The 25,951-nt window shown below is 39.1% G+C and overlaps 1 protein-coding gene across 3 annotated transcripts in view; it reads left to right on the forward strand.

Annotated features, from left to right (window-relative positions):
* GALNT18 (polypeptide N-acetylgalactosaminyltransferase 18) overlaps positions 1-24,995 on the forward strand; it is a 253,491-nt gene extending 228,496 nt beyond the window's left edge. For 2 of the 3 annotated variants that reach the window (XM_072864367.1, XM_072864368.1), the window contains exons 11-12: positions 6,111-6,275; positions 24,533-24,995. In XM_072864367.1, coding sequence (XP_072720468.1) covers positions 6,111-6,275; positions 24,533-24,679 — 312 coding nt within the window. In that variant the 3' untranslated portion in view covers positions 24,680-24,995. The remainder of the gene's footprint in view (positions 1-6,110; positions 6,276-24,532) is intronic. The other variant, XM_072864369.1, reaches the window with a different exon arrangement.
* Positions 24,996-25,951: the final 956 nt, after the last annotated feature.

The following is a 25,951-nucleotide window of genomic DNA, read 5'->3' on the forward strand; positions in this document are numbered from 1 at the left end:
CTTTTCTTCAGACCCAGGTATGAAGCTTTTGTTACTTTAATAATTTGCTTGCTGTAAACCTTCAGATTAATAACGCCAAGTTTTGTTTTGAACAACTGCTTTTGCATCACTTTAATCTGCTGTGAGCCTCATGCTTCCAGAGGAAGTTTCTTGAGGACACTGAATGCAGCTGGACCTGTAGTGAGGGCAGGGAAAGCAGGCAGCAAGCGGCAGCTTGCAGAGCCAGCCTGTCAGTGTGTGAACAGCAGTCATCCACCCCCAAAAAGCACCTGGTGGGAGTGTGGTTGAAGGAGATGCGGAAGTGCCTAAGGCTCAGGCCCCATGCTGACTCTGACACTTTGCAGATCACAAATCCTGCCTACATTTTTACAGAGTTTCTAACTGACAGTAGTGCTGAATCCTTGTAATTTCACTTTTTGAGAAGATAAGTGCCTTTTGTTGAACCTAACTGATTTCCTGAACAAAGGTGCTCTCTTCCAGTTGCCCAGGAGACATAGCTGTACATCAATACTGTTATGGTGAAAGAAATAGATGTTGAAGTGCTGTAGGCTAGAACGGAGTCATGAAATGTAAGAAGGCTTATTTTGTTACAGAATAAGGGAGTTGGGTTGTTTGGGTTTTTTAAGCATGTGCTTTGGTACCAGCATCCAAGCAAGATTTTTTCTGTGGAAATTCAGTAGCTCCTCAGGGAGTACATATGTGATGGTGATGTGAAAACGTGTGGTTGTGTTTTGCTGAGGCTGCGTCTTCAGTGCAAGTGCAAAGGAACTTTGAATGAATGCTGTAAATCAGCATACAGCAAGTGTCTTGGCTTCGGTGGAACTAAGCAAATGTTTGGCTATTGAGTCTCCAGTCCCTTGAACAAGGACTGCTGTGACATTTGCTGTTGTAGCAGAAATGAAAGGTCCAAGTTCTCAGTAAAATTTTCAAAGATACCCTAATGACTTAACAGTCCATATTCAATATTTAGTCATTTGGACTTCCAATAAAGTACTGGAGTGATTGTTCAAAAATTACTTTCCTAAATTACTGCAAAATTTCTGTCTTCTTGTGTTAGTTGATGGTGATGTTGCAATATTGTAGGAACAGATGTGCTGGTAAAATGTGTTTTGCCTGTATCTTCTGAAGTGTTTTAAAACAAAGTGCCTCAGTTGTCCATTTTGTGCTGAAGTGGACTGCAAAACAGCTAGCGTACTTGTTGACGGTTGTTAAAAGCATCCTCTTGAAGAAGTACTGCTGTGGGCATTTATCTGTTTAACAACTGATTTAAATCACAAGTACAGACTGTTTTTTATAGGGCTACACATAAGATGATACAACATGAGCATGGTTTTAATCTGTAAGATCGTATTTTACCTGCAGGTCAATTTAAAATATGATCAATAAAAAGTCATATATGTGCATACCTAACAAGGACATTAATGAGATGGTAATTCAGTTCATATAACTCAGCTGCTTAATCTCCTACTGCCCACTCCAGAAAGGTAGTTTGCGTACCATCTTTAAACTAAAAAAAAACAAACTAAACCACAAAAAAAACCCCAAACCCCACCCCAAAAAACCCCCAACCAAACGAAAAAGAAACCCAAAAAGTATTTTTGAAAATTAAAATAATCAAATAGAAACAGGGAGATATAATGTGAAAGAAAGCAATTAAAATAATTTTCTTAATATATGAAATTATTTAAAAGGAGACTTTACCATGGTTTCATGTTTAATAGCTTTAGGTTTCAGACTAGAAGAGCATTTTGAGTTGAATCAGTAGTGTCAATAGTTAATTATGTTTTACCAAATAGATGTCCTCCCTTCATCCTCACATAGTTACTATTATGCTGTCTCAGTGCAGGGACTGTTTTATTCTCGGGCTGGGGGAAAGGAGCCAGGGACTGTCCATAGGTTTTAAGAAAACTTTTCTGGCCAAGTGCAACACAAACCGATACCTCGCTGTTCGCTAGCATGCTGCTCAAGTAGAATTTGTCAAGGGTATGTGCTTTTGATGTGATCCCTCCGTTAGAAAAACATAGTAGTCAAATTACCAGGTTGTGCAATGTTTTCAATTCTGAAATAAGATATGGTATTATTGGATAAGATACTAACATATTTATACTAATTAATATATAGAATAATTAAATAATATCCATATTACTGGATAAGCAAAGCAACATCCTGAAAGAGCCTAGTTAGAAGGACTAACTGCCACCATACCACAGCCTGTTTCAGTTTGAACTTATTTTTACATGCCACTTAAGAGCTGAAAGGTGCCTTTCCCAATACTAGGTGAGAATACAAGATTTCGCACCTCTTTTTCTAAACTGGTCCACAATGAAAAATGAAGTGATATTAGCAGGTAGGGTGAGCTCTCTAAAGATAAGCAACTACCTGCTAATTAGCTCTATTAAGCATAATTGCATTTGATTGTTCTATTTCTGTACAGTTTTGCCAACAAACAGAATTGGGCAATTCCCCCAGCCAGAGCCATCATTCTGCTTCTGCCCAGAAAGATGCTCAGACTGAACAATTGCTGATTTGCCATCAAAAGAAGCTGGTGGAGTTGCACTATGAATTGGGCTTGCTTTATCCAGGAAGATGAAATGATTACCTTCAGGCCACTCTGTGAAAGGCTGAGGAGACTGAGCTAATAAAAACAGCTCAGCCCTGAGGGTTTGCAGGTCCACCACTTTTTTTGCACAGGCAACCCTGAGCTGTCCTGTGGACTTCTCAAAGTTACAGCCAGGCCTGCTCATTTGTTTTCAGTGACTGACATGTATCAGGCAAGGGGCAAGGCAAGGGGCAAGGCAAGGCGCAAGGCAAGGCAAGGCGCGGCAAGGCGCGGCAAGGCAAGGCGCGGCAAGGCGCGGCAAGGCGCGGCAAGGCAAGGCGCGGCAAGGCAAGGGCAAGGGCAAGGGCAAGGCAAAAGGCAAAGGCAAGGCAAGGCAAGGGCAAGGGCAAGGCAAGGCAAAAGGCAAGGCAAGGCAAGGCAAGGCAAGGGCAAGGCAAAAGGCAAGGGCAAGGGCAAGGGCAAGGGCAAGGCAAGGCAAAAGGCAAAGGCAAGGCAGGGCAAGGGCAAGGGCAAGGCAAGGCAAAAGGCAAAGGCAAGGCAAGGGCAAGGGCAAGGGCAAGGGCAAGGCAAAAGGCAAGGGCAAGGGCAAGGCAAGGCAAAAGGCAAAGGCAAGGCAAGGCAAGGGCAAGGGCAAGGGCAAGGGCAAGGCAAAGGCAAGGCAAGGCAAGGCAAAAGGCAAAGGCAAGGCAAGGCAAAACATGCAAAACCCCTTGATTTTCTTCTACTATGTTTTCTGTGGTGACAATGTGCTGAAAAAATGGAATTAACAAACCACTTTCCATTAGTAAAAAATGCAAATAACTGACAATTTCCCTCTCATTTTTCTGGTAGTACTTTTAGGTCAGGGGCAAACAAGCTGCATCAAAATGTTCATCTGTAGACTCAATGTGTCTTAACAATCCATTTTAAAGACCATCTTGATCTTACTGCCTTGCTATATCACTACCTCAATCTCTCGCCAGAAAAAGCATCTGGACAGATGTTAAACATATCTGAAATAGTTGCTGTTGGACTGTCTAGAAAGTGCACTCTAAATGTTTCTTGCACTTCTAAAGCATCAGTTTTGTTTGCAGGCATGTTAATTATCTAATTTACGGATGGAGTCTTATTGGGGTGTGGTCTTGTTAGTCCTTCCGCAGTTCTTACAGTTTACTTCAATCAGTAATAACCAACCATTTTGGAAATGTGCTCTGCTAGGTCCTTTTATTTACCCTTCTCTTCTCCTGTAAGGCATGACTGAACTATTCAACTTTTCTCTACTCAGACTCTTAAAACCGAGACTCATCTCGGTTCAGCCAGCTCAGATTTCTGTTGCCATTTCTGGTGAAAAGAATGAAACTTGATGCAGGGCGTCAAACCTTTGATTAGCGTAAACCATTAATGGCAACTTCATTAATTTTTATGCAACTATGTCAGTTTACATTTTGTCGTGGTTTAGCCCCAGCTGGCAGCTAAGCACCACACAGCCGCTCGCTCACTCTCCCCTGGTGGGATGGGGGAGAGAATCGGAAGAGCAAAAGTAAGAAAACTTGAGGGTTGAGATAAAGACAGTTTAATAGGTAAAACAAAAGCTGCGCACACAAGCAAAGCAAAGCAAGGAATTCATTCACTACTTCCCATGGGCAGGCAGGTGTTCAGCCATCTCCAGGAAAGCAGGGCTCCATGACGCGTAATGGTTACTTGGGAAGACAAATGCCATCACTCCAAATGTCCCCCCTTCCTTCTTCTTCCCCAGCTTTATATACTGAGCATGACGTCATGTGGTATGGAATAGCCCTTTGGTCAGCTTGGATCAACTGTCCTGACTGTGTCCCCTCCCAGCTTCTTGTGCACCTGGCAGAGCACGGGAAGCTGAAAAGTCCTTGACTGGTGCAGCAACAACTAAAACATCTCTGTATTATCAACACTGTTTTCAGCACAAATCCAAAACATAGCCCCATACCAGCTACTATAAAGAAAATTAACTCTATCTCAGCTGAAACCAGGACACATTTGCTGCGGATCTGCCCCAGAAGTGTTCCAGGAGGGTAAACAGAGGACGTAGTCTTGCACAGAAACACCACCATTTGTTTTGATCTGTTTTTAATCCCTGCATTGACTGATTTCAGCATTCAAAGTTGTTTTTTTACATTAAGCCCCCAAATCTCTCCTCAGTCCTGGTTTGTTCTGTTTCTCTGCTTTCTCTCCTATTTGCAATTAATATTTTATCAGAGTTTTCACAAATAAGAATATACACATATAAAACAAGCTACAACATCAACAATGAACAGATACCTGGAGATAGTACCATCAACCTCCGGCAACAGAATAGATTCCCAAATACACACAGCATGACTTCCAGCTCCCCTTTTGTTACAGACACGTAGAATGGATATAGTAAGATGACAGGGACATTAATTTGGTGCTTCTATCCAGCTCTTGTCTGTTGTGACACTGATACCACTAGAGTTGTCAAAGCCTTACGCATACCCTTATCGGATAAGGCTGCTAAGGCATGATGTTGTCATTTCATCTTTCTCATGGCCCTCTCAAGAAAAAGGTATGATTTTAGCAAAAAAATTTCTATTTGTGATTAGCAGACAGACAATGCCAGCATAGTCCTGTGTTACCTTTCTGGGTTTATATGTAAACTGTTATCTTCAAGAGGACACATTATCAACTCTGTCTGGCAAGCTCACCTTCCTTCCCCTGCTTTTTCTTTCTTCTAGACAAACCTCCCACATATCTGTTTGCAGTCAAACAGAGTGGAAAGAATTTGTGTAGTATAATATTCTCATGCCTTTGGTCATAAGTGTAATCACTGAGGCCTATGAGAGCACTCCTTTGCTACAAACCCAGAGCAGCCAGTGTCTGGTCCCTTCTTCCAGTCTCTAGTGTCTGTGTGTATTGACATATACAAAATAAAACGAGAACAAATAGCCTGAAACATGGCCATTCTGTTCTCTCTCCTGCCATGTATCTGTCTGTCACCAACTGTTAGCAACTTTTTATTGTATATACTGGATTCTGGTTAGCTGCCTCAAATTTGGTTTTTTAGCATTTGTTTGTAGAAAACCTTCATTTATCTTTCTATCTGTCGTACAAAAGATTGAGATCCTTGCTACTGAACTGCTGTGCTGCTGTTCGCTTTTTTACCTCTCCAGTTAGGTATTTTCCTCAGATGAAATAGTCTCATCAGAGTTGATGGCAGTACTCAAACTAACCCCACCTCCTGCTAGAGGGTGTACATCTTGCTTTTTGAAGACCCACGGTGCATGACCATAGGAAACAGAAGTGAAAAGGCACATGATGAGACAAAAATCAGTTTTGTTTGCCTATTTCCTATAGTAGTTAACCAACATTTACTTGTTGGTAACAATTAACAATTAATTGTTAATTTAGGACAACTTTTAAAATGTTGTGTTGCCTCCTGCATGAAAGGAAATAATTTAAAAGCCACTGTGGGGTCAGCCTACTGCTATTCAGCATATTTATCTTTGCCATTAGCTTTTTGGTAAAAGTGCTGCTTCTGTCTAGAGGCCACAAATCTTGTTTGTGCTTCCTGTTGCAGAATGTTTATTACACAAGCAATCAGCAGCTCCATGTGGGTGTTCTGAGTCCCACTATCGACGATGATGACAACAGATGCCTGGTGGATGTGAACAGCAGGCCCAGGCTCATTGAATGCAATTATGCCAAAGCCAAGAGAATGAAGCTTTACTGGCAGTTTACTCAGGTAATTCTTACTCAGCAGACATTTCAGAAAGTTCAAAATTTCTGTTTCTATATCCAAAGTGTGAGTAATCTGTTTACTAACAGAACAGAACCAGATTTATCCTTGCTTTCTTCGCACGGAGCCAGGAAGCTATGTTTACATTTTATCCTAACGTCAGCTACCTCAGGAGGTTCTAAAACTTGTATTGTATTTTCTGAGTTCACAATAAATTATTTGTTTCTAAGGCAGAGTGACTGCTACAGAATTATCTCAATCAAAAAAAAAAAGTGATTTTTGGTAGAGTCAAATGCAAAGTAACCTATTTAGGAACAGGAAACAGAAAGCTTTTTTGTTGCTTGTTTTTTTGAACGTAGCAACTCAGAAAAGGGGGTAGTGGGTCATTGATCATAACAGCCTCATCATGAGCTACTTTTGCAGTTCCTTACTTAAAAAGGCTGATGCTTTTATGCGTGTCTGTGAGAGAGAGAGGTAAAAAGAAGTGCAAGTAAAGGCTGAGAAGTGATTTCACAATGATGAGAATGCTGGTAGGACACTTGAGTCCAGGCCTGGTGTCCACACTGATTTAGAAATACAAGGGAGAACTATAAAGAAGCCGCAGAAGTTCTGGGGCTAGAAAACACGCTCTGCGATATAATGCTTATGGAGACCACTCTGTTCAGTTTAGCTGAGAGGAAGTGGCAGGGTGACTCAAAGCATATCAGTGTTTCCACAGAGGGGCATAGGTTATTCTGAAGACAAAACAGGTTCCAATGGTTGGAAGCTAAAGATAGTCAAATTTGGTCTTTCAAAGGACAGTAAGATTTTCCTAAGGTAAGAATTAAGACATTGGAATTTTACCCTGTCAGGTACTGACATGCCGGTTGCTTGGGATAAATAAAATGAGATTACAATATTTTCTAAAACAAGCACCTGATTTAGCTTCTGTGAAAGATGTAATAGCTAGCATGAGTTTGACTGGTCACAGTTGCTCCTCTGCAGTTTTGAGGCTACCAATCTAGTTGTGTGCTCCAGCCCATGGGCTGAGGCTCACCATTAAGGTAATTTTATTCCCGCATTTAATTTTTCTGTATCATCCTTGTGGGTTTGCAAATACCTTTTCTGCCACCTCATTAGGTTTTTTTCTTTGAGTTCAACAGCCATGATCCGTGTATTTTAGGACATTGGTAATACAGTTTAGCATCTATCTTAGTGCAGAGAGCATTTGGATGGTAATCAGTAAAGCATACTATTAACATAATTTGTATTTATACTTGAAAGTAATCCAGATCTTTGCCTTTAAAGGGTACCTTTCAAGCAGCAGACCTTGAATCCCTAACCTGGAAAGACGTCCCAGCTTTCACTTTCAGTCTTCTCAAAGGCAGAGTTTTAATGATGTCTTCTCTCAAATTGTAACAATAGTCTCATTATGAGGAGGGCCTCACTGTGGCCATCTCTGCACTTGATTTTTGGTACCATTTTAAAAAAGTATAATTAACATATTTATTTAAATAGTACGTCAGTAACATTTTAGTACTGTCCACCTACTCAAGTGATTGTTCTGTATAACCCAACCCTTTGGTGACAGTTAATGGTTTCTACCCCCGAATACTGCTGCTATTTTGTAATACTGAAATACTGATTATCTTAGATCTGATTTGGGGGGCAGCAGTAGAATGCATTGATAATTTAACTATTAAAAGCTTCAGAAATTGTATTTAACTACTTTGGGTTTGTTTTCTGTCTGTATTTCCATTCCATGTTCCAAATACAATCTCCCAATGAAGATGCAGTGCTGTTAAACTAGACTCTATGGACTGTACTTAAGTCTTTTACAAAGAAACTTCTGCCCAGGAGAAGTGAAAGCTAATTAGTTGTTTCCTTATGATAAATTAAGAGACAAATGAAATAATTAAAAGCTTGCTGTTCAAAAAGGAATTCATTAATACCCAATGCAATTAAAATGCCATTATTTCTCAACATACAGCATGGTACACAGCCCCTTGTACGTTCTGTAAGCTTGAAGAAAGCTAATGAGAGTAATCAAGGCTTGCCAAGATCAACTGATGAACTCCATTTGAAATGCTCCCATTTAGTCTGGTGAAAGGATGTGTTTCTGTGAATACACTGGAAGCTGCCTATCTGAGAAGAGTCTTTTTTATTACGTTTTTTAAAGCTCTGGTATTTATTTTCCATATTATGCAGTGAGCAGAACTCCTGAAAATAAGCAGGACTGTAAGTATTGATGCTTATGTAGTCTTGAAGTTTGTGAAATATTAATTAGAATGTAGATGATGGCCATAGCTTTTTATAGCACCTTTCTTTGGCTGCAAGTATGCTTTGACTTCTCTGGATTCTCTAGACATTCAACAAGAATGTCTGATGATACAGATAATTAAAAATATAGCAGTGCAAGTAGAGAATTGTCTCAGAAAGGGAATGGAAACAAGACTTACCAACCAGAGCAGGTTAAACCAATTGAACTAGATTTCCCTGAGCAGCACAAAAATCAGTATTTGCCCTGCATTTCCAGACATGTATCTTAAAATTTGAATGAGGAAACTTCCTCATTTTTCTGCAAAACACACTATATTCTGAGAGGCACTGTGATAGTGTGTGGTGGGCCATGGACTTCAGTCTGGTTGATAGGAAGACTACAGCTATTTGGAAAAAGGATTCTTCAGCTAACATTTTCCTCCTCCCTTGCATTGTTGAAATGTAATGATGAGAGAAATCCTTATTGACAAAAGTAGAAAATACGGGTCATCCTCAGCTAGTGGTCTTGCTTCCGTAGATCTATTACAGAATTATTTAATTCTTAATTTGCATCTTTGATTAGAAGAGAGTATGTATACACATATATACGTGTGTGTGTGTGTATATATATATATCAAACTTAATTTATGTTTTTAAAATTTATCTTTGACTTTGGTTTTAAAATTTTAAGTCGTGGCTACCTTCAATTGTAGGCAGCTGGAGTCAGACACTCAGATGTCCACTACTACCTTGTGGACAAAATAGTGGTTTAACGGGCATTCATATGGAGGGAACCACCACCAGTACCTCACTGTTTTCATTGTACATCGTGCTGGCTGACTGGACAGAGGCCTTGGGAGACTTTGTGGTAGCTTTCTGTACAGGACAAATTTGCATTGAGCATTCAAAGCTTGTATTATGTGTTTGTATAATCAGGATCCATCTGAGCGAATTTCCATGCTCCACAGTTTTGTACAGCTGCCAAATGCAACGAGACCCAACAAAATGTAGGCTTCAGTGACATTCTTCCTTCCAAGGCTTCTTCAAGTGTTTATAACTGTAATTATGTCAAATTATGTAAATTAGCCCTGAAAAGACTCCCATCAACTGGGTAGTGTTCACGAATGGTATTGTTCAGGTTGTTTGTCAAGTCTTCTCTTAGGGAAATGCTTATTTTGGGAATACTTTTATGCTGAAAAGTCTTCTAGGTGTTTGACAGTTCACCTAGTTCAGTCTGTCTCACCACTTTTTCATTTAATCAGAACAAAATTAGACCTTATAGCACAATAGTGAGTAATCACCAGAAATTACACAAGGCAGAAAGGATGGAATTACAAGAATTACATGGTAGTAAAATGGTCAGAATTTTACTAAAATATTAATTTCAACATGATATCAAGGAAGCTGCTCTGGCATCATGAACCATTAGGAAAGCAAAAACTAACCTCAGTTGCCACCGAGTTCCCCTTATTTAGTACTAAACAATTAATCCTGCTGAGAACACACCCCCCGTGCGAGTTCTTTATGGCAAGGAGCAGGTGCACGTGCAGCGTGCTGGCAGCAGCAGTCTGCTCCCCAGTGTAACGGCATGCTTGCGGAAGCATCAGGTCAGCAGCACATGTGCACGACAGTCACTGTCCACGTGCTCAGGAAAGCTGCTGTCCTTGGGACTGCCGTAGTGATAGCATTACATGTCTGTTGTGTGACAGAGAAGGGGCTCCGAGATGTAGGAGATGGAGGCCAGTGCACCTGGATAGATAACTCCTTGGGACATCTTTCAGTAGAAACTGCTTCTGGCCAAAACCATGCTCTTCTGAACTATGATACTATTAAGTTTGTTCTGTGTACTAAGAAATAGTACATTCTAAATGCTGCAGTCAGGTTTTTTGGCGGGGGTGTATTGGTTTGGGTTTTTTTAAGAAGCTTCTCAGTCTCCAGTCTGATTTCTCAGGTTTATTGCTGATAGAAAGGCAGTTGTGGCGTAATGCCGGCCCTACGAGAGAGATTCATCTCTACATACATCACCTGGGTGACAGCAGGTCATCTAGAAAGTACACTTATGGAATGTTAGGACTCCCCCAGAAGCATAACAAAGGCAATAGGAGGAAGTTTTTCTGTAATTACTCTTTAAGTGTCTTCATGTTTATATTTAGTCGGATAGGGATGTGACTGTTTCTTATCCTTCTAACCAGACTAGCTACCCTGTCCCTATTTGCTGTTGTGAGAAATGCAACAGGTGAGGGCTCTGCGTAAGAAGAGTTATAAGAAAGGACACGAGGCAGAGCTAAAAACCTAAGAGATAAGCCTTTTAAGGCTATTCCATGTTGAATTATTTTCAGTACAGCAAGTTCTGTTAATTTACATAATTCAACTTGCAGTGTGGTTGCCATAGAAAGGTAAGAAGAGTATGCACCTATAGGGATGGACACTCATGGCAGACCTCATGGGAGGGAGAGGCTGTGCAGGGCCTATGCTCAGCACTGTCGTGTACCCATATCCCGTAGCAGTCGCATCTGCCTGCGATGCTAACATAGCTTTTACGTGTTATGGACAGCTGTGATTCTAGTCAGTGCTGGAGGTTTCCACAGGAAATCTTCCAGTTCAGAAGTGTTCAGAGGGGGTGGTTTATACTATCCTGAGGAGCTGTAAATAAAATTTGTTGCTGACAACTGTAGTTACCATATGTATAATTTCCCAAATATCATAGTAGGAATTGCTTTGGAAGGAAAAGGGAAGACAGACGAGAGCAAACGAATTACTCAGTTGTTACAGTATTCCACAGATAAACATGATGATTCAGATCTCATTTAAATAGGTATTAGATAATAGGTAGATTAAATAGATACTCTATGTAGCTATATAAAGAAAGAATAGACCTTAACATTACTGAAAGCATTTACATCTTGTTCCTCCTACAGATTTTGGCCTTTGCCAGACATTCATTCTGAATTATTCTTACCTGCCTTTTAAAGGATGTGCAATACTGCTGCTAGCTAGAACCATTACCCACAACTACATCCTGAACAAGTAAGGGAATGCACGGCACAGACTGCATGTCAGGATTAAACTGGAGGCCTGTGAAGCAAGCAGAGAATCTCTGTACCAATTTCATATGCCCCCTTGCTGAGCATACACAGTACAGAAGTGGAGGCTAACACCATTAAACAGCAGACAGTTTCCTTCCAACGTCCACTCCCAGTTTTCAACCCATACATTAGCCAAGGACATCAGTGTACAAGAGGGATTAATTTCAGTAGAGCTGTGTGTCTGAGGGAACAATTGTCCCCATGAACTTCTTCACATTCTTCCATTATGAGAGCCACAGGGTAGAAAAACAGCATCATTCATTTATCAAGAATTTGAATTTATGCTGTACTTCTAACCCCAAAGGATGCAAATACACTCAATATGTATTTGCAGTATAAGACATGCTGTACTGCTATACAGCTATATAATTATGCAGTGCTATCTGCCTGGCAGCTCAGAACAGAAAGTGATTGCAATCCTGTTAAAAGAAATACAGATTGTGATCCTGCAGGAGAACTATAAAGAAAAACAGAACCTAATTATTCAATTAATTGAGCCAATAGACTAGGTTAAGCCCCGTATTTATCTGATTTTTAAGTAACCAGTGTTGCCAAGTGTTCAGTTTTAAACCTCAGCCACAAAAGAGCACTTCCACAAGCCCCAGAGGCGCCAGTGCAGTGTTGGTGTATAGGTCCAGTACATCAGCAGCACTTTACTTAGCTACTCTTTGCCCGTCTTTGATCAAATAGTACCCTAGCTTGCCTGTACTTAATGTTTTAACTAACTGGATAACTGCACAAGGTGTTATAGCTGAAGGACAAGGAACCTGAACCATTGTTCTGCTTAGACATGAAAAAGTGACAGTTAATGTTTTAATTTTCTTTTTGCTCTAGTAAATTTGTCCCAAATTCATGTGCAACAACCAATATCCTTGTCATATTAAACACTTTTTAAAAACAGGTGTATTAGAATATTTGGTTTTTTATACTCCTTGAACTATGTCTTACTATAAGCCTATAAACTCTTTAGTGCCATTTATGCAGAATGGAATTGTTTAGAAGTAAAAAAATCTGAAAGCATTCAGTCTTTCTCCATTTTGAATACTTGACTTCAACTTCAATATGAAAATGTATATGCAAAACACACGCAGAAAAAATATTAAATGCAGATATTACTATATAATATTGTGTTTTAGCAACTGGCGTTAAATTTGCTTGCAGTTATTGCTGTAGTTAGTGGTAACCAAAATTTCCTTGTATAAATTTAGTCTTCTATTTGGAGTAATTTTCTAGTAACAAGTTTTAATCTTTGCAAATTAGGTGTAGAACTTGCCAGCTAGAAAGTTTGTGTGTGAATACAGCAGGAAAATGAGCTTTTAGTGGGTGCATTTCAAGTCTTTTCCAGCATATCACATTATGCAGTATTTACTCTCCTGAGGACTACATTTAAGCTCCAAAGACACTTGTGCTGAATTAATTTAGAAGGAAGTTAACACATACCCATGCTTTTCCTTCAAAACAGATACCCTATTTGCATATTTTAGCATATAATTTTAAACACCACATTTATTTACAAAGAAATTATTTGTTCTAGTTGCACCTGATTTTTCCTAATTTCAGATGTCCAGATAGGCTCCATCCAAAAATCGCAGGTGACAGCTGCTGCTGACAAGGTACTGCATGGCATTATAATGACAGGCATGCAAAAGAATGGCCAAATCCAGAATGTTTTCTACAACTTGACTGATAACCAACACTTACTTACCAAATGAAGTGTCAGGGTTTCAGGAGATCTGAGCTCTGTCCTTCCTTTGCATTACTGGACCGATCACTTGTTGGGTTCTGCATTCCTCAGCTGCGAGATCGAGGTGGATGGAAGTATTTTTACCTTTAGCATACATCTTTTATTATTTCTAACTTCCCAGACAAAAACAAAACTCTGTCCTGATCAAGTCAGTAGAAGTTGCATCTTTAATTCCAATGGAGACAAGAACGATATGTATGTAAGTAAGGTTTGGCTACCAAGTAACACCCTACAGTCCAAGATGCAAATACTTGAGAAAAATGTTCACTTGGAAGGCAATTAAATCCGGATTCAATAATGATATATATGACAAGAAAAGAGGGTTTGTTATTTAGGGAGATGATCAAGGCCATCAGGTCTGGGATCCTGAACCTGACAGTGACGATACCCAGCATAACAGACAAAAAATAGATTATTTCCATTATTGTCCGAGTAAACTGTGCAAGGCTTGTGCTGCAGCTGCAAGGACATTCTTTTCCCAGTATCAATTATAATCAGCTAACAGATTTGTGTGGTTAATAGGGAAAAAGCCATTTTCAATAACTAGATACTGTGACCAAAGTCCCAAAGAGCCCAGCCTAAATTCCCATGTGAGACTATGCAGATCAATTGAAATACTAGTGCAAATTCATTTCTTAATTTTCTTCCGTTGGCACTCAATTTATTTCTTGGTCTCTAGAGATTGGTTTAATCATAAGCATATAATGACAATGCAAGCAGTTCAGTTTCTGGGTTAAAATGAGTTAGGAAGCCTTCATATTGAGCACTCAGATTAGAAAATCTAGACTAATTGAATACATCACACACACACACAAAAGGAATAAAATTGTCATTCAGTATTTTTGTTTTCCAAATAAGTTACATTTTAGTAAGACTTACATCTCACAAAGAAATAGGAATGCATATTTTCTCTCATATAAAACCCATAAATCTTTGGGAATCTGTTAAGATGTCTAGGGAAAACATCTCGTCTTTCCTACGGAAAGTACAAAAATCTTGGGTTTTCTAATTATGCTGAAAGGGGTTTCTTATTTGTCTGGCTGAAGATTAATAACTAGGTATCCCCTGTGCTAAGGTTGGTAAATAATAATGTGAACTTTTCTTCTTTACATTAGTTTTCTAGGTATGCTACGTTAGAACAATATTTTCATCCGTAAGGAGAAAAAGAGAAAGAGTAAGGCAGTAAGGTGCTCTTAGGCATGGTCTTCAGGTGTGTGCTGTGAATGGATTTTCATTAGCAAACTATTATTGCATCTTGTGTACACTCAAAAGTGGGGAGAGAAGACATGTTAACAAGAGTTTTGCACAGACAAGCAATGCAGAATGAGCTTTAGAAAGCAACATACACAGAAGCGATGATTGCTTCAAAACCAAACAAAAAGGCAAAACTTAGGAATACACAATTTGCCACATCACAGATCAGAAAATCAATTAGCTAGATTAATTACCTCATCTAGAAGACTGCCTCAGGCAATGGTCAGTGCTTGCTGTTTCACAGAAATGAGCTCTATTCTGAGCCAGCAGTTCACTGTAACACCAGGAGGAGGAGGATTCCCTTCTTGACCCCTAATGTGCTCTCTTCATGAACATGGAGATTTCATTTGTCTGAATGATCATCCCAGCATGCCTATAAAAAGTTGTTTTATCAGTGCTCTTAAAATTAACCCAGCCCACTAAAAACATCTAGTCAATCACTGAACATTGATGCCTGCGACAATGAATTCAACAGGTTTCCTATACCCACATAAATCACAGTAGGTGTTGCAAATTTCTAACTCTAACAAACCTTTTTTCCGTAGAAAGTTCATTTACCAGTTTCACGCTGGTATTCACACTTTTGATCACTGAAATCAGATCCCACTAATTTTCATTTACATCCTAAGCAAAGTCCTATTTTTATTTCATTTTAGTATAGTTTGTAATTCCCCACCATCTGAATATTCCATCACACGTTAAAGCATCTTTGTTGCCTTTCTCTGTCTTCTACTTTAGACATCTTGAAGCAAGCCTAGATCAAGGCAGATAAATCAAGCCTGACTTGTTTGCAGCAGTCATTTATATGTAATCTCAGAATGAAAGAGAAAAAGGTGACTTTTCTAAGCTTTTCACAAAATGTATTTGTAAAACATGCAAATAAAGCCAATGTATCCAGCACTCCCACCTTTTTCCTAGTTATATCATAATATTGTTTCTCTACGCAGGCAGCTACTGTATGGCACAATCCATGAAAAGAAAGATTGTGTAAGAAAAAATTCTCTATTTTTTAGTTAGAGCAAAATTACCCTGCAGAAAACATTGGTGCAGAGCATTAACTTTGGATTCTTTTCTATAGGCCAGGTCTCACTCAAGATTCCAAAGATGTTTAGAAACACGGGATTTACCTATATCTAACACTCCTGCTAGTAAAAGGAGGTATAAAATGTAGCAGTTGTTGTTGTTGTTAACATACAGTGTAGAAACACATCTTAAGTTCTAATTCAGAACTTTAGAGTATTGAAGATAGAGCACTAAGTAGCCAGCGACTACTCAGTACAGCGGGTTCTGCATTTACAGTTTTCTGAATGCTACCAAGTAGGACAGTAGGCAGTATATGGCAAAAGGAGGACGCAGGAGAGACACTTACAAACAGCATTCCCTTTAATAGTGAGAAAAAAATTTCAGAAAATGTCAGCCTGTGAATAATCTCTCACCAACATGCATTTCTGGAGCTTACTCTTTTATGTGTGTCAGTTCTCAAAAAGGCATTCAATTTATTTCTAAATGAATTGTCCTGTTAACTTGTTACTCAGGACAGCAGCTGTAGTCAGAAAAGCCATGCAAATCATTATTAACTGCGTAGCATAAAGCTAGTTATTCCTTTTCTACAAAGGACTTATTAGGTAATCCTAGCCATCAGAAGATCAACATCGTCTGGATGTGTTGCCAGAACAGAACCAAACAATATGTTCACCTGTAAATTCTGCATTTAGTCATAAGTATCAGGACTACGTATGGATAAAAGATTCCCTTTTTAAATGACCTCCCACTCCCCCCTGCCCCCCCCGAAACAGTGTTCAATAATTAATTTAAAAAATCATATTGTATACCTAGAATATCTGTTTCTGCAGATTTTTTCTAATAATAGGTCAAAAAGATGTCCTAGCCACTGCTGATACAGTAATGATTTGTGTTTACTTTCGGAAAAAGCCCTGATGATCTTTCTGGTCTGGCTAATGTATTCTACTCCAAAGCCTGCTTCAATTTTCTTAGTTTTATCACCATTTTCTGTAGTAAAATGCTTTTTCAGCTATCATATCCTGAAGAGCTTCTTTGTATTTCAGTGAAGGCTTGCATTTCTTTCTTTGCAAGGCATCATTTTCTTAATCTTGCTGTTAACAATGGGCCTTTGTAATCTGTTACAAATCTGTGATAAAATTTTATATATATGTGGAAAATATTACTGATAGGTATAAACGCATACCTTCCATTTCTGATTTTTATGCTGTTTCTCAGTAATTTGTTTCCTATTCCAATTACATTCTCTGTATGAAACTGCATTTCCTTTTGCCAGGTTTAATAGCTTTCATTTAAATACTTTAATTGACAATAGTGTGTATTTCCACATCCTGAAGATTTCACTATTACACCTTTAGAGGGCTGTGCTCAGAACCTAGACTGCTCTACATTCATGTAGCCAATCTAGATTAAACAAAACAGAAAATGATTGCACAGTCCACTAGTTTGGACATGCAGATAAGGCTGCATCATTTGATTTGTCACAGCTGCAGTATTAAAAAATTGTTGCAGCAATATAAAAATTTAGCATTTATGATTGTGTAAAATCTGAACACTCAGAAATCTCGGTAGTGGAATGTAGTAGTAGTAGACATTGTATGTAGTCTAGGACGTAGTATGAATGTAGTAGGTAGTAGACATTAAATTGTTGTAACTGTTGAATGATGCATCTAATTCCATTGTCAGAGGAATGTTTCATAGTATTTACTCATTGGGTACCAGCGAGTGGATGCAAGACCAGTGCTCAGATGGTCTGACAACAGAACCTGACTGCAGGAGGAGAAGCGAGGAGGAAAAAAAATTACTTCATTTTTTTCCTTAAGAAATGGTTTGGCTGATCCCTATTATAACTCCACCTAAGTTTATGTTGTACACAGCAATTAGTTTTGGTTAGTATTAGAAAAGTAAATTCACATTTAAAAAGTGTCTGGTAAAGATTCTCATTTGCCTATCTAACTAAATAGTGATCTAAATAGCTGACAGACAACACCTTTTTAATATGTAACACTGCTGTATATAATATTTCATACACATAATAGCAGTTAAATGCACCTTATTTTCACAGTAGTCATATCAAATATATTAGGAACCAAGTGCCTTTGAAGAAGAGCAACAGCTAATTACAATATACTTCACTGAGGAATATTTCAGTTTCAATAGTTAAAATTAATTTTTGAAAGATTTGAACAACAAAGAGTATGTTACAGATTCTGCTTTACTTACAGAGCACCTGTTCGCCAGAGTTGGCAAATCTGTCATACTGCTTTAGAATTGAGAAGGAATTGAATAGGATCAATTACCTATATATACACCATTACATATACCCATATCCTTTATACAACTATAAAGCAGAAATTCTAAACTAAATAACATCATCCAATATTTCCAAGCAATGGGCAATATTGAAAATGCATGAATTACTGTATGGGATAAATTACTCGCTTTTTCCTATGAACACTTTCTCACTGCAGCAACATCCATACAGAAGTGACCACATAGAAGACAAAATGACTTGTAAAAATAAAGTCATTTTTTAGGACTAAATTTGGTGTACTAGCAGTCACTGAAAATTTACCCCAGTATTCTGGGGAAATGAATGAGACGATCATGCATTCTGTTTGGAGTGGAGATTATCTGTGTTATATATACCTCAGCATAATTCTTTGATTCAAATGTATCAAAGCAATAGTGAAGATTAGAGTTTCTGCCTCAAAGGTAGAGTGAACATGTAAATATTTGAGGTCACTGACTGAGGTACAAATATAAAATTCTAGACTAGTGAATGCAATGATCTATATAGCATATGTGATACAAGATTGGATACGCTTATTAACCTTGTAAGACCTTTTTCTGAAATAGCCATGGTTAGGCAAGCTGGTAAGAGCACTTTTTTTCTCTTTTAGATAGAATAACATGAGATTTAATGTGATGAGCAAAAAGGAGGTTTAAACTCTGTAACAAAAGTGTGTGCTTTATAGTAACTTGTTAAAAAGAGCTATCAGTCTGATTTTCAGTAATGCTGACAACCTCCAGCATTCATTTAATATCCCTCATTTTTACAAGTGATCAAACCCTGTCTTAAGTTTCATGCCCAAGAGCTTTTACTAGGTTATGAAGCCCTGGTTCAGTCTAAAGCAACAACCTCACTTTCCCGTTTTCCCTTTCTACATTGCTTTTTCTGAGAAATTTGGAAACCCAGTACAACAACTTGCAGCTCACAGAACCCATCACACCTACCTAAACGACTGGAATGTCATGGATCACATCTAGCAGATATGCCAAGTACAAACAATGACTAAATTGACCAAGTGAATTAGACATTGTGAATTATTTATTCCGCTTTAATGATGCCACATATCCACATTCGAATCCTTCCTTTAAAATACCTGAACTATGTGAAGTAGCAGCTCTGTTCTTTTCCTGCAGAGTGCTTTTTTGTTCATATATCAAAACACAACCTTGGCAATCTGACTTCAGAGGAACACGTAACAGAAAGTTACTTGGTTCTTGCTGAAGAGAATTCTTACTGAAGAAAATTAGAGAGTAAATATAATGGTAAATTTCTATTAAATACAGCCAGAAATAAAAAAGATTTTACACTGTGACCAGTAAAATGCCATCGGATTAAAAGGCCTGTCATTCAGCACAAAAGATAAGTAACCATAAAGTGAGATTTTTGGCAAGAAAGCCCATGAGCTGTTCAGAACTTTTTTGGCTAGGTATATGTTTACAGAAACTTCTTAATGCATCTTTTGTCGTTAAGTCAGAACATGCTTTGTTTTGAAGGGAGTTTATCTGAGGAGCGTAACATGGTATATAATCCCAGTTCTGCAGTAGCAATGGTATGGAGGGGCAGGAGTTCCAGGTTACAAGGTGTGTGTACACTGTACATACTTCTTTACAAAAAAAATTGTATTTAACATCTCCAGTATTTGCAAAGAAAGCTGTTGAAATGCTCTGTCCCATTCGTAGCCCTCTGGATAGGAGGCCTGCTAGACACTAGAGAGACTTTATGATGGCTTTCAACTAAGCCTGGTTCTGCAAGGACCAATATTCCAGAGAGGACCCCTCCCACTTTACTGCCCTGCAGAGCAAATACGGGAAGGGGGAGGTTTGGGAACTGTGCATCCACCACCCCCCAGTAAATGAAAACAAAAACCATAGAACAGTTCAGCAAAGACTGTCTAATTATTTTGCACAGCTTATTAGCACTCCAGCTCTAGAATATGTAAGTATATACTTGCAACATGCTGCTCTTTCTAAAAGCAAGTTGGTTTTTACGTACAACAGACTCGCATGGGGCTGCCTATCAAGCATGTTGGACCATGCTTGTATTGCAGTGGTTTGCAGGCACATCAAATGCTATTCTTAGATGCCATATTATTGGATAAATTCTGCTTTAGTGAAAGACTTGAAAGGAGACCTCTTACATATGGCAGATATGCAGAAAGCACAATAATTCTAAAGGAAGTCAAAAGTATTGCTTTCCACCATGTGTGTTATGTCACATTTCAATAGCTATTGGTCATAACAGGATATGTGACTTGAGATAGTGTTTACATCAAAAGCATGCTCAATCAGTTTTACATGGTCTGAGGCTACCAGCAGGAGTTGAGAGCTTGTGCTTCTCACAGGAATTGCTTCAATTTGCATGGCAAAACCCATCAAATTTTCAGTCAAACTTAGTGCTATCATGTTCAGTCTATTTTTATAAAATAGTTGACGTGGATATTTATTTATCCTCTTGAGACTTCTGCTGCCATTGAGCTGCCTCTCATCATCAATGATCTTAATCCTAATTCTGTTCAACTAGGCACAATTCCTCTTTAATTTGTTTCAGCCTATAGAATTATATTATGTATCAGGAGTACAGACGTTGCCCTAGGCTATCAATTTTTTGCCTTTAAATTGGAAAGTAGAGGTCTTACCTAGGATGGGGAAAGGGAACCAGATAGACAACTTACCTTTCACGTAGCCTGAAGCGTGGTATTACAATAAACCATTTTGCTGAGCGAGCGGTAAACATGACTGTCAGAGTTTTATACAAGTTTTACTAAATGGTTATAAAAAAAAAGAATTAACTAAAAGGACACCTTTGTCTGCATTTGGCTTTAGGGTTCCAAATGCTAATGGTGATGGCAGACTGCAGAAACCATTCAGGAATACTGTAATTTGGAAGCCAAGCCAGTCAGAGTAGCAAAATGTAGCGTTACCTTTCAGTGCGTCAGTCCTGCTTGCTCGCTTCTTTCAGTGGAGTTATTTAGTTCATGTGCTTTAATGATTAAACAGCTCACTAGTTCAGGCCTTGCAACATATAGTGGGTGCACTGTCATCACCCTAGAGATAATAGACCAATACCACTGTCACAGGCTTGCATTAGGCATATGAAGGAGAAAAAAAATGAACACAGTTAAGTAGGCTAACAACAGGAAATTTTAAGTAAGCACTATACAAACCCTTCTCGCTGTACTTCAGAGCAATTCTTTCATTTAAATGCTTACTGAAAGGAACTAAAGCTGTGTAGACCGCATCCTCTCTGAGGGATTAAGCCATGGTTCTGCACAGACCTCACATCTCTTAGGAGCTGAGTTGTTCTGTTTCTAGCGGGACTTGAGCCTTTACGTTTCTCTTTTGTGGGAATAAAAGCATCCGTGCTCTCTACAACACTCAATTCACACATATTAGCCACTACTTAACTTTGGTGTCTCTTTTATGTTCCATACAGCGGCTGCAATGTACTCAGCAGGGTGATTTTCAGTAGCCACTGCAGAGTGCTTTGCAGCACATCAAAAAGCGCTTCCTCGGCTTTTTATCTCCGGAGTCACTTGTTTCTGTTAAATAGAAGCCGAATTTCACATGAGGGCACATCAGGAAAAGAGAAGGAGGGAGGTGGGCTTTTTGTGTGGTTTTTTGGTTGCTTGCTTGTTTTGGTTTTCCTTAGGAGTGGTTTACAGTTTGTTTATGTAGCTGCCTGTATTAAAGTATTTCGCATTTATACATTTACGGTAACACCTATGTGTGCTCTACATGATTTAGAATAGAGGAAAAACATTATCCCCACCGTGAACACCCTCCTTCCTCTACCCCAGAATCCTCAGTGGGAATAGAAGGCATGTGGGCCCATTCAAGTGAAAGAAACCCTTGAGCACTGAGACAAATGGGAGTGAGGCAGAAATTCCAACTCAGCATGGCAGTATTTAAGCCTTAGTGCTGTGGCTTCCTCTGCCTAGCAGAGCTCCAAGTTAGGTGACTAGGCCCCACGCACAGTCCCTGGGGAGCAAAAACAGGCACCAAAGAATAGGATTCACAAAGTGCAGCCAACAAACTAGGTGTTTGCCCCAGCCCAGCTGCTGAAGCCAGCTAGACCTGAGCATTCTAGCTCATTCCTCTTCATAAGCATAAAAGCTGTTCTCAAGATGGACACCACAGAGTTCATTTCACAGAGTTTGGGCCAGAAGAGTTGTACCAGGGAAACACTTGTGTTTTAGCTGTCATGCTTTACATAAAAGGGAGAGAATTAATTCTGTTGCTTCACTTATGCTAATAAGTTAGAAATGACAGGAGAGGTCTAAAAGTACCATACCCAGAGTCCTATCCCAGGCCGAAAAATCAGGCAAGTAATGGAGCTGAACTAGAGTCTCCCATAACTGGTTGGTTTCGTGACAAGACAGAAAGTGGGACAGCTTCTTTCTCCTGCTTCCGTAGTGCAAGATCTGAGCTGAGGATGTCTCGGACACCAAAACTGAAGACAAAGACTAACTGATAAATGAAAGATACAGAACTAGTTGACTTAAATGATAGCAACAGAAGCACCTCCAGCATCAGCTGGAAGCACAAGGAAGTTGATCTCAATTTGGGGTTTAGGCAGAAACACTTGTGGTGAACCATAATTCCCAATTCAAACACAAGGACCTGACCCTGGGTGCCACACAACACAATCTATGCAGAGAAAAACAATAATCAACAGTTTTCATTAAGAATAGAAACCGTATGTTTTGCTAAAAGGGGGGGGGGGGGGGGGGGAAGAAACACAATGGTTTCTTTTGGCAATGAGAAAATATCCATTAGCTTAGAGTTTTATGTCTGAACGACCTAATTCAAAGCTCATTGAATTCATCTGGGGGGGGGGGATCTCACCACAGTGAGCTTTAGAAGGCCAAAGTAACTTGGGGGCGGGGGGGTTAGGGTAAGGGAACAAATAGCATATAGTAAAGCTTTGACTAATTTCCCATCCTAGTTTCTTCAAATTTCTTGCATGTCAAGCAGTTTTATTGCTTATAGATGGCTTAGAGTTTATGCTCCCACCAGACACCCAAATTTAACTACCGTTATTAATATCAATGTCAGTAATAGTTATACAGCAGTGGGAAAATACATTCACTCAGCATTTCATCATGAAGGTATATAAAAAATGCCTACTGTATGCCTGTCTGTCTAGTAAAGCAATCAGTGAAAATTGTATCTAGACTGCACATAGGCCTACCAAGGAGGATTTATGGGAGCCTCATGTTTTGAATTTTGTGGATTATTCTAGAAATGTTCTCCCTCTTACCCAAAGCCGTATTTAAAACTTAGAGCTTTCCAACCTAATTCTGCATTTCATTAGTCAGTCCCAAAAATGTTTTTAGAAGTCAGTTCTCAGAGAAAGTACTTACTATTGCTGGTAGGAGAGGAGGAGAGGAGACCCCACAGTCACCTGTCTGAATGAATCAGAATCTGTACTGAATGGTACAAGCTACCCTTGCCTGAGGAACAGCCTTCTCTGAAAAAGCAAACTCAGCAGTTCTATGGGATTTATGCCAGTATCCTTCTGATTATAATAGAAATCTATCACAGTTATGACTTTCTAATGCAAGGTATAACACAGACTTGAACAAAACTGATGAATTGGGGTTTTTTGTATGGGGTTGGGTTGTTGGTTTTGTTTCTTTTTTTTTTTTTTATAGCAACTATTTTTTCCCCCATTGTACAAATCAGTAATTTAAATGTGGCTCCTCTTTCCGTACTTCAGCTGTACTAATCTGTACCGACTTACACTCCATTTTTTGATTTGCAGATTGATTAAGCCAGTAATTCTCTACTACACAAGTCCAAGATACCCTAGAGAAAGGCAGACTTTCAGACTTATGTGCAAATTACTCTACTCTTTATATCTTGGAAGAAACTTCCCAGACACTAATGTGTACAAGTTATGTATTCTATTTGTTAGACAGGAGAGAGGATGAAAGAACCAACTGAAACCAGAATTAAGGGGGGGAAAAATGTAATTTAAGTCACCTACCTGATGACTTAATTGTAATTTAGGTCTGTAGTTAACTGTGTGATAGCTCCAGTGATTTAAGGTTTGCTGCAACTCAACAGTGAAGACAGGGCTTTAATATGGCAGTATTAAGCTGAGACTTGAACAGTCTCAATACTGAGGATTAGCAACAAAAGATTATAAAAGGCAGTTCATTTCAGAATTCAAAGAATAAACAATTTTTTGCATTTTCTCCTACATACAAGACACTCCTGGCCAAGGCACTGGTCTTCCTTTGCCTTTTTTGATGTTCCAGAGGTGCAGCAGAGCCACTCAGCTAGGTAACTGAAGCAAACAGGAAAGCTTTTGGCTCATGGTTAAAAAGCATGGCCAGAAACACAGCTCGATTCTAGAAACCCCATTTGCTGAAATGGTAACCAGGCAATTGAGGCTATTCTAAACTGCATCAGAGATTAAACCAGCCTGTGACAAAGGGAACCTTCACTCCAAATCCAACCTAGTGCTTATCTTGTCTGTAACTGAAACATTTTTCACAGTAGCAGTGGACTTTAGTAGATGGACATTGGAATGTTCTTCAATCTATTTTATCACACAATAGCAATGCAAGTAAGTTCACAATGTTTAATCCAAACACTTCTTTTTTTTTTTCCCATCTTTAAAGGGAGGTCCAATCCAGAACCGAAAATCCAAGCGTTGCCTGGAATTGCAGGAAAACAATGAAAATGAATTTGGATTTCAACTCGTCCTTCAGAAATGCACTGGACAACGCTGGTCTATAACAAATGTCCTGAAAAGCTTGTCATCATAGCAGACTAAATTTTTTACCCATTTCTTTTGCTACTGTGTAGCAAACATTGCATTGTTGCCTGCTGTACTGTATTCCTCTTGTCCCCCACCCCCCCGGTTCCTTCTCTCTTCTTTTTTGTCCCTTTGATTTTATTTTGTGAGTGTGTGGAAATTGGGTTTGTGGGCTGAAAATAAGACGTTCTTATTTCACAATGATGTTTTCATGGCATTTATAGAGACATTGAATGACAGGTGATGGGTAAGCTATCCTAAAATATTTTACAACTGTAAATACAAAACAAATGGAGAATATTTATAACTCAAACCTTTATTGAATAAAAAAGCCCAAACACTATTACTGTCTAGCTGTCTCCATGGAAATCAGTTTGGAAGTGAAGTGGTGGTTTCATTGTTTTCATTAACCCAAGCCTGATCTTGGCAAGCAGCTGCCGAGAATCGGTGTTCTCCAGACTTGTGGTAAAGAGTCCTACCTGCACACTAGTCACTACACTGAGGGAGGATTTTTCTCCTTTCTCCCTCTAGGGAGACCTGTCTAGATCACTGTAGCTACTAGTGTGCAAATATGGGGGTGGGGGGTATGGAGGTGTATAATATGCACCCACATACTTTTCCTCACCATTCTACTAAATAAAACCACAGAGAGAACACCAGGGCTCAAGTGAGGCAGGGAAGAGAATTTACAAGAAGAAGAAGGAAAAAAAAAAAAGCTACAAGAGAAAAGCAGCAGCTACTGGAAGAAAAATACAAAAAGAACCCACCCCTGACATTTCTCAGTGGGTTGGGATCCATTTCAATGACTGCACTTCCAATTGTTTGTAGTTCTTACAACTTCTTTTTTCTTTTTTTTTTTTTTAAACACACTGTTCCCTGGCTATCACAGACTTGGATAAAAATGGCTCCATCCAACAGCAGCAGCAAAAAGTATGAATTCACTCTGCCTTTCTCCCTGCCTTTAAGGAGGTGTGAATGCAATGCCGTATCACTTCATCTCAGCTAAGACTAGGATGAGGAGAGGAAGAAACAGTCTGATGAGATAAACCAGAACACTAGGATTACTGGCCTCTAGTTCCAGCTGCTTTTAGTTGTATGTAAATTCCCTCTCTTTTATTACTCTATTTGTTCTTTTTATTCTGTTGTTTGTTACCTTAAGTAACAGTCATAACCTCTTTTGGAGCCGGTTATGTGCCAAACTGTCTTACAGACTGGCTTCACATTCAGGACCAGCTAGCAGTATTGTTCCTCATGACTGTTTAGTAAGTCATGTGGCACATTA

Source organism: Ciconia boyciana, chromosome 6 (genome assembly GCF_034638445.1).
Source record: "Ciconia boyciana chromosome 6, ASM3463844v1, whole genome shotgun sequence".
Lineage (NCBI taxonomy): Eukaryota > Metazoa > Chordata > Aves > Ciconiiformes > Ciconiidae > Ciconia > Ciconia boyciana.